We start from the raw sequence: 10,087 nt of genomic DNA on the forward strand, positions 1-10,087 counted from the left end.
TACTTTTCGAAGGGTTAAAGTTGAAATTTTTAGAAATAATTAAATTTCAAAAGATATTGTTACTTTTCAAACAATAATTAAATTTTACAGAACTAAAAATAATTTATCAAACAATTTTTGGAAAGCATTTTTTAAATTTAATTAAATTTTCAAAAATTTAAAATTTTTGAAATTAATTGAACTTCAAGTAATTTTTAATTATAATAATTCATTTTTAGTTGATTTTTGATTGAAAATTTTGATAATTAATTTTAAATTGAAATTTTAGAAAATAATTTAATTTCATTTGATTTTAAATTTAGAAAATAATTGAATTTTACTTGATTTTGAATTGAAAATTTTGAAAATAATTGAATTTTCATTGATTTTGAATTGAAATTTTGGGAAATAATTGAATTTGAATTGAAATTTTCGATAATAATTTAATTTAAGTTCATTTTTAATAGAAAATTTCGATAATTAATTTTGAATAGAAATTTTATAAAATAATTGAATTTTATTTTATTTTATATAATTCATGCATAAAAAGTCCCACTTTTGATCCATGCAAAATGGACCAAAAAGCACGTTTTATAAAATAGGATGTTATAAATACAGTCGCGCATGCGCAGAATATTCAGAGTGACTTTTATTTCACTTTTTACTTTTATTTCATACTTTTATTGCACACTTTCTTTTGAACAACCAATCAGAAACGGTCTAGTCACTTGCTATCAATACGCCATCTGCTGAAGGAAAGGCGAACTTGAACACATATGGTTGATTCAGTCCTACACGCCATTTTATCTGTTCCTCCAGTTATTAGTAGATTATTTCTCAGTGTTTAATTTTATCAAAATGGAAGAAAACAGTATTAATTCAACTCCATCAGACATAAAGGAAGCAGCGAGACAAATTACCGAAAATTTACTGCCTGAAAAATCGAAGGAACAGTATAAAGCATGCTACCTACAATTCACAGCGTGGCAAAGTGAAAAAAATACGACTTCAGTATCAGAGGAAACGATGCTTGTTTATTTTGAAGAATTATCAAAAAAATTCAAACCATCAAGCGTTTGGTCAAAATATTCTATGATAAGGAGTACCGTTTTGAACATTCGTCGTGTCGATATTAGTCAATATAAACAGTTGGCTGCTTTTCTGTCAAAAAACAGCAAAGGATTTGAAAGCAAAAAATCTCAAACTCTTCAACCTGATCAAGTCGAGCAATTTTTACGAGAAGCCCCGGACAATCAATATTTAGCTATAAAGGTATGTATTCTTAGATATTCCTAGCATTATATAATAGTAAAAATAAAAATTGGAATTAAAACATAACCTCTAAATCGAATATAATAATAAGAATAGATATTTTAAAACATTTAAAATTTTAACACTTTACAACATAACCTTTAAATAGTAAATAAACCATATAAAAAAATAAATTACATATAATAATCGTGAATATCTTTCGTTCATTCTGTCCACACCTGAAGTTAGTATTTGTTATAGGTCTTTTGTTTTTTTTAAACGTATTGTTTGACATTATTTTGTGTTGGTTAAAATTTTTCAATGTTTTTTTGGCATTGTTTCGATAATTAATTTTGAATCGAAATTTTAAAAAATAATTAAATTTTATTTTATTTTCAATTGAAAACTTGGTAAATAATTGAATTTTAAATTGAAAATTTGAAAATAATTTAATTTTAGTTGATTGTTGATTGAAAATTTGAAAATAATTAATTTTAGTTGATTGCTGATTGAAAATTTTGATAATAATTAATTTTGACTCGAAATTTTGGAAAATAATAAAATTTTAATTGAAATTTTGGATAATAATTTAATTTAAGTTGATTTTGGATTAAAATTTCGGGTAATAATTGAATTTTAATTGAAATTTTCGATAATAATTTAATTTAAGTTCATTTTTAATTGAAAATTTCGATAATTAATTTTGAATAAAAATTTTAAAAAATAATTGAATTTTATTTCATTTTAAATTGAAAACTTGGTAAATAATTGAATTTTAAATTGAAAATTTGAAAATAATTTAATTTTAGTTGATTGTTGATTGAAAATTTGAAAATAATTAATTTTAGTTGATTGCTGATTAAAAATTTTGATAATAATTAATTTTGACTCGAAATTTTGGATAATAATTTAATTTAAGTTGATGTTGAATTAAAATTTGGGGTAATATTTGAATTTTATTTAATTTTAAATTGAAAACTTGGTAAATAATTGAATATTTAATTGAAAATTTGGAAAATAATTCAATTTTATATATAATTTAATATCGTATAATAATAATTTTCATTATTATCATTTAATATGAAATAATATTCTAATAAATTTAAATTATTATTGATAATATTAATCTTTAATTTCTTTATAACAAACAATTAAATATTCAATTTGGCGCGCTTGCGCGCGTTTAATATTGCTCGTTTAATTTTAATACTGTAAAAAATAATTTAATTTCAGGTGGCGTTAATACTTGGGATTGCTGGAGCATGCAGAAGGGAGGAATTGAAAAATATAACGTTGCAAGATATCAAACATCAGGAAAATATGGTGCTTATCACAATTCCAAAAACAAAGACTTATGTTTCACGAAAATTTGTAGTGGAAGGAGAATTTTACGAAATTTTCAGGAAATATGAAGCATTGCGACCACAAAATTGTGTCTCCGATCGATTCTTCCTATCCATGCGAAACGGAAAATGCACCCAACAAGTAATCGGCATAAATACACTCGGAGCTATGCCCAAGGTAATAGCTGAATATTTACAACTTGAGGAACCTGAAAAGTACACAGGACACACTTTTCGTCGCACCTCTACAACGATATTAGCAGATTCTGGAGCCGACCTAATGACTTTAAAACGCCACGGAGGGTGGAAGTCGGATAAAGTCGCGATGGGATATGTGGAAGATTCAATTTTTAGTAGAAAAAAAATATGTAAACAGATATGTAGTTCTATAAACCTACAACCCTCCGTCTTATCAACTTCCGAGCCTGCTGTCAATGTACCTCAAGAAAACACTGAAAACAGCGTGAATTTTAATGCTGCAACGTCAAATGTGAATCAAGAAAAAGAAAATGCATCACTTGTGTCAAATATGTTGGAAGAAAGAAAAATTTGTCTCAATTTGAGCAACTGCCAAGTAACGTTTAATTTCACAAATAAATAATTTTGCTTAAGGCGTTTCCATTGAGAGACACGCAGATCTCATAACTTAAAATTTAGTCTTTTTAAACTAATTTTAAGAAAAAACTTTTATTTTTCGTTTTATGCTTATGAAAAGTTAATTCTTCCAAAAGCGTATTTCTTAATATATACAATAAGCATTTAAATATATTTGTAAGAACAGTAGATTTTTTTACGATTGACATTTGTAGAAAAAGTGAAGTATAGTCGTTATTTAGTTTTTAGCTTAAAGCAATCGTTACAGAAATAAAAAGCATATATATTTTCTTTTAAGTTAAAAGCTTTGTTAACGAAAATGGATAATTTCGCCAAAAATTCACGAAGTGTACTTTCTTTTATTTTTTTCTTCACTTATTCCATCAGAAAGTGAATTTTGTTTCTTCACTCAATTCTTGATTTAAGATTCGTTAAAAAGTGGACAAGTTGAGCCAAAAAGTGAAAATCTGATCTAAAGTTTCTTGTAATTAAATATTCTTCGTTTCTTTTGTTTTGTTTCAATAAATTTTCAAACATTATTTTGACTTTTTATGCATTTATTATATAATAGTGTATTTTGCTATGAACGCGATTTCGTTGCGGGGGGCTTCGCCCCCCGAAGATTCCAGGCGCTTGGGTATTGGTAACATGGCTTTCTTAAAATCGTAAGTAAATTTATTTTTATTGAGTAATATAATTCATCTTTTGAGCCCCTTTTTTTGTAGTCAGGGGGCTTCGCCCCCCGAACCCCCCACCGGGGCTTCGCCCCTGGACCCCGTCAGGGGCTTCGCCCCCCCAACCCCCCCTAATAACGTTTGTATACTTGTTAGTGGTTCTGTGATCGAAACCTCCTGACACTCGTGCACTTTTTATGCATTTATTATATAAAATAGTATATGATACTCGTTCTCGAAAGCGGAATTTATACAAACGCGACCTTATTGCGCTACTCATCTTCAGCTCGTGCAACGGACACCACTCGTTTCCGCCTCGTGCTTCGCCCTCGGCTCCAACTCGTAGTGTCTGTTGCACTCGCTTCCGATTCGTGGCGCTAACGTCGCCTTTCTATAAAATCCGCTTTCTCGAACTTGTATCATAATATACTATTAAATTGAAAACTTGGTAAATAATTGAATTTTAAATTAAAAATTTGAAAATAATTTAATTTTAGTTGTTTGTTAATTGAAAATTTGAAAATAATTAATTTTAGTTGATTGCTGATTGAAAATTTTGATAATAATTAATTTTGACTCGAAATTTTGAAAAATAATTAAATTTTAATTGAAATTTTGGATAATAATTTAATTTAAGTTGATTTTGGATTAAAATTTCGGGTAATAATTGAATTTTAATTGAAATTTTCTATAATAATTTAATTTAAGTTCATTTTTAATTGAAAATTTCGATAATTAATTTTGAATAAAAATTTTAAAAAATAATTGAATTTTATTTCATTTTAAATTGAAAACTTGGTAAATAATTGAATTTTAAATTGAAAATTTTGAAAATAATTTAATTTTAGTTGATTGAAAATTTTGATAATAATTAATTTTAGTTGATTGTTGATTGAAAATTTTGATAATAATTAATTTTGACTCGAAATTTTGGAAAATAATTGAATTTTAATTGAAATTTTTGATAATAATTTAATTTAAGTTGATGTTGAATTAAAATTTCGGGTAATAATTGAATTTTATTTGATTTTAAATTGAAAATTTGGAAAATAATTGAATTTTAAAAAATTTTGAATTGAAATTTTGGGAAAAAATTGAATTTTCTTTGATTTTGAATTTGAAATTTTGTATAATAATTAAATTTTATTTAATTTCAATTTGAAAACTTGGTAAATAATTCAATTTTAAATTGAAAATTTGGAAAATAACTCAATTTTATATATAATTTAATAACATATAATAATAATTTTCATTATTATCATTTAATATGAAATAATATTCCAATAAATTTAAATTATTATTGATAATATTAATCTTTAATTTCTTTATAACAAACAATTAAATACTCAATTTGGCGCGCTTGCGCGCGTTTAATATTGCTAGTTATTTAATAAATTTTTAACTACAATTTTTTTCTAAATTATTCTTTATAAATTTAATGAAATTCTTCACAAATTAAATTATCTTAAACTATTTTTCAATTTTAAGTTTAATTAATTAAGTTTACAATTTAAAAAAAAATTAACAAATAAAATTACATACCAAAAATTTACCCCCATGAAGTTGGCGTCGACGCTCAGCGCCGAAAATTGTTTTTCACAGAACCAAAAATGTGAAATTTTTTTTTTTTTAATTTTCGGTTCAAATAAAACCTTGAGAAATACTTTTCAACTTATTATGTGGAAACACAAACTTTTTAAAAATGTTTAGATATTTTTGGTCCTGTGAAAAATAATTTTCGACGCTGAGCGTCGATGCCAATTTTATAGAGGTAAAAATTTGAATTTAAAACCTTCTAAAATTTTCCATCTAAAACTTTCTGAAATTCAATAATTTCAGCTATAACTCTTCCGAAATATAATTATTTTAAATTATTTTTATAATATTCTTCGAAAATTCAATTGTATGAAAGCATTTTTTAATTGAAAAATTTTTAAATTCATTTTTTGTCTACAATTTCTAATTAATTCTTTATCAACAAAAATCACCAAAAATTTCAATTAAAAATCATTTGAAGTTGAATTAATTTAAAAAATGTGAATTGTAAATCTCTGAAGATTCAATTATTTTTAAAAAATGTTATCTAAAATCATTTGATAAATTATTTTCAATTTTGTAAAATTTAACAAAACTTGTTTAAATTTTAATTATTTCTAAAAATTTCAAAACTATAACTCTTCTAAAGTTTAATTATTTTTAATAATTTTAATATTTCTTTAAAAATTCAATTATTTAAAAAAGTTTCAAATAAAAACTCTAAAATTGAATTGTTTTCAGAATTTTTTTTTTATAAATTTGTTCCACTTAATTAAAATTGAGGAATTAATAAAATTGATTTCATATCTAATAACATTAGTTATTTAAAGTAAAATACTTATTAACTAAATTGAATTAAAATAAAAAAATCGACTTTTTTTGGAATATAAATCCAATAAAACAACTTTTTTTGCGACTTAAATTCGATCCACGGCCTGCTCAGGGTGTGTTATATATTTTTTATTTATATATTCTAAAAAATAATTTAAAAATTTTAACAGTTTTTGAAAAATTGACTGAACGTATTGATTTTTCTTCTTAATTTATGCCAAACAGGAGAGCAAATGAAAGAAAAAGTTTTCTCCTTTCCCGAAATGAGATTGGGTCTAAACTTGCCAATTGCATCGACAAGTAGTAAAAATTATTTTTACAATTGTTAATTTTAATTAATAAAATATTAAAATTCAAATATAAATTACAAATATTATAATACAATAAAAAAAATCCAATAATTGCATTTAAAAAAAAATTTTTTTCAGCACATTCCTCGCAATCTTCTTGTTCTCAAGGATTAATTGTTCCGGATATGAAAGAGCGATTAAAAAAAAAGTGGGCAATAATATTTTTCTCAAATATTAATACTTTTCAAAATAATAGACAATATTTTAACTGAAACAAATTTGCAACCTTAAAAATTTTTCAGTTACAATTTTGAAAAATCAAAAGTTGTGTTAAATAATTTTACCAAATAACACTTTTCAAAAATTTAATTAAACTTTGATTACTTAAAAAGTGTTTCAGTAGAATACAAGTTATTTTGTATTTTTTTCAACAGTTGAAAATTAAAAACATAACGTTTTTAATAAAGTTTATCATTTTGTTTAAAAATTTTTCAAATTATGTCTGAAGTTCATTTTTTCAAATAAAATTTATTTATTATATACATTTGTTAATGTAAATTTTGTTGTACATTTCAAAAATTTAATTTTTGGCTAATACTGCAGCTATCATTCTGAGTTCCAATTCCAAATGCGCAAGTCTCTGTTCATGATTACACTTTCTAATTGATGAACAATCTAACAACCCATAAAATATCCTTCAAAAAAAGAGAGAAAATATTTTATAAAAATTAAAACATTTTTTACAAAAACTTATTTTTTGCATTAAAACGAATCGATTAACCTATATTAAGTTCATATTCTACTGAAATGTATAGAATTTGCGAATTAGAATTTTTTTGAATTTTTGAAATTTTAATTAATTCTAGTCAAAATTGTATTTTTGGCATAAAAACAAATCGATTGATGTATTTAAAGTTTACATTTTACCAATATTTATAAACTTGATTGCTATTTTTATTTTTAACAAAAAATTGAAATTTTGAATCTTTTTAACACTAATAATATAAGTGTTGTTTATCATGATGAGAAAGCTAAATGGTTATGAAATGAACAACTTGTTTTTTTATTATTATAGTATAGTATAATAGTATCAGTAGAAAATAATTTATTATAAACCCCCATCAAAAAATGAAAATTTTTCTGGTTTATGAGAAAAAAAGTGAATTTTTTTTTTAAAAACTTACTCTCGTTCTTTCGGAGAATATTTCAATCCTATATATGTAGATACTCTTATATTTTTTAAAGTATCAGGTGTAACATTTGCTGATTTAAATAAATTTTCTTCACACCTTTCTTCGAAATCATTATCCATACAATTGCTAAGACTATTTTCGTAGAAATCTACAAAAAAATGAGAGAATTTCATATATTAATAATTACATAATGATAAATAAATTATTTATAAATATTAATAAATAAAACTTACTAAGTCGAGTTACAGTACATAATTTGTTTAAAATTTGACGAATTAAAACTTTAATATCGTCATCTGTTAGGGAAATATCATCCTTAAGACAATTTTGAATAACTTTTAATCCACTTTGAATTATATTCGTGAGATTTAAATCTCCCATACAATTGTCGTCAGTCTTATTTAAAGCATCCTCAATTGATAATTCATGTTTTCCCAAATTAAAATTATATACGTCCTTATAAATTTCGTTTACTTCATTAAAATCTACGGCATTATTTTTACATTTTTCTTTTATATCATTTATTGTTAAATTATAATAACTATCTAATTGAGCCTCTGTATTTGATATACAACCTGTAAAAATTTAATTTCCATAATTTACAAGAAATTAAATAAAAGTTCTTTTTTTTGAATTTTATAGTAATAAATAAAAATATAATAAATTATAAAAATTTTATAGAAAATTTCATAATATGTACATTAATTATAATTATTATTTGTAAATATTTTATTTTATTTTTTTTGAATACAAGCCACGGATTCTACGACTTTTTCTGACTTTTTATTTAAAAATACGACTTTTTTTCGACTTATTTTAATAAAATGCGACTTTTTTTACATTTTTTTTTAATTTTTAAACAAAATACGTTTTTTTTAGTATACAATGCAGATCTTCTTCAAATCTTTTTTAATTCAATTATTTAAAAAAATTTTAACTCAAATTATTTACTAAATTAATTATTTTTAATAATTTTAATGAAATTCTTCACAAATTCAATTATCTCAAACTATTTCTTAATTATAATTCTTATAAAATTTAATTATTGTTTGTAATTTTTAAAAAAATTAGCAAATAAAATTACTAAAAATGTTTAATTCAAAATCTTTGTAAATTTAATTATTTTCAAAAAGTTGAATTATTTTTAATGATTTTTATAATATTCTTCGAAAAATCAATTATCTGAAAGCATTTTTCAATTAAAAACTTTTGGAATTAAATATTTGTAATGTGATTTCTAATAAAATCTTTAGCAACAGAAATCACTAAAAATTTCTCTTATTATAATTATTGTCTGAAATTTAACACAATCTTTTAAAATTCAATTCTTTTTAAAAATTTAAATTGAAAAGCTTCTAAAATTTTCCATTTAAAATTTTTTGAAATTTAATAATTTCAATTATAACTCTCCTGAAATTCAATTATTTTTAATGATTTTTAAAATATTCTTCGAAAATTCAGCTATCTGAAACCATTTTTCACTTAAAAAGTTTTCAAATTATTGTATTTTCGTTTGCAATTTCTAAAATTTTTTTTAGTGAAATAATAAAAAAATTTTAATTAAAAATCACTTCAAGTTCAAATAATTTCAAAAATCAAAATTGTAAATCTTTGAAAATTCAATTACTTTTAAAAAATTATATCTAAAATTATTTGATAAATTATTTTTAGCTCTGTTAAATTTAATTATTGTCTGAAATTTAAAAAAATCTTTTGAAATTCAATTATATCTAAAAAATTCAAACTATAACTCTTCCAAAATTATTATTATTTAAAAAAAAATTATTTGAAAATAAAAAAGAAATATTCGAAATAAATTATCTTGATAATATTCTTATAGAATTATTCTCATTACAAAATTAATAAAATATTTAATAATTAAAATATTTATTAACCAGTTAAATTTTGTTAGAATAAAAAAAATCGACTTTTTTTGTGCTTTAATGTCGATCCGAGGCCAGAAAATAGATTTTAGTAGGCGAAAAAAATTATGCTTTCCATTGAAAATGTTTTTTTTACTTATAATAATAATAATAATAATAATAATAATAATAATAATAATATAGAAAAAAATAATAATAAATTAACTTACTCAGAAGCCCAGCAGCAAAAGTTGCGATTATAAAAATCATGTTCAACATAATTGTAGATACTTTGCAGTTCAACTATAACAAAATTAATATTTAGATTTCTTTTTATAATCGAACTATCCCTATTTTTTATTCTTTCTGAGCCAATATATGACGTGTAGATGCAATTATTTATTTTAACTAAATAAACATTACGCATTTATAATATATTGTGAAATATCATATTTCAACAAATGACGTAAAGATATTTATAAATATAATTGTTAAAATTTTCTTTTTCATGACAATGATTAAATTTACATTTAT

At 22.3% G+C, this 10,087-nt stretch overlaps 2 protein-coding genes across 2 annotated transcripts; one reads left to right on the forward strand and one right to left on the reverse strand.

Moving 5' to 3' along the window:
* Nucleotides 1-787: 787 nt before the first annotated feature.
* LOC127280323 (uncharacterized) lies at nucleotides 788-3,174 on the forward strand. Its single transcript, XM_051303237.1, has 2 exons — nucleotides 788-1,251; nucleotides 2,464-3,174. The coding sequence occupies exons 1-2, from the start codon at nucleotides 838-840 to the stop codon at nucleotides 3,172-3,174; spliced, it is 1,125 nt and encodes a 374-aa protein (XP_051159194.1). The 5' UTR covers nucleotides 788-837.
* A 3,832-nt stretch (nucleotides 3,175-7,006) lies between these two features.
* LOC127280318 (uncharacterized) lies at nucleotides 7,007-9,913 on the reverse strand. The gene is made up of 4 exons (XM_051303232.1): nucleotides 9,784-9,913; nucleotides 7,925-8,266; nucleotides 7,683-7,839; nucleotides 7,007-7,193 (listed from the first exon to the last, which is right to left on the reverse strand). The coding sequence occupies exons 1-4, from the start codon at nucleotides 9,830-9,832 to the stop codon at nucleotides 7,079-7,081; spliced, it is 663 nt and encodes a 220-aa protein (XP_051159189.1). The 5' UTR covers nucleotides 9,833-9,913; the 3' UTR covers nucleotides 7,007-7,078.
* Nucleotides 9,914-10,087: the final 174 nt, after the last annotated feature.

Source organism: Leptopilina boulardi, unplaced genomic scaffold (assembly GCF_019393585.1).
Source record: "Leptopilina boulardi isolate dan_hultmark-lab unplaced genomic scaffold, ZJU_Lbou_2.1 LbouV2_237, whole genome shotgun sequence".
In the NCBI taxonomy this organism is placed as follows: Eukaryota; Metazoa; Arthropoda; class Insecta; order Hymenoptera; family Figitidae; genus Leptopilina; species Leptopilina boulardi.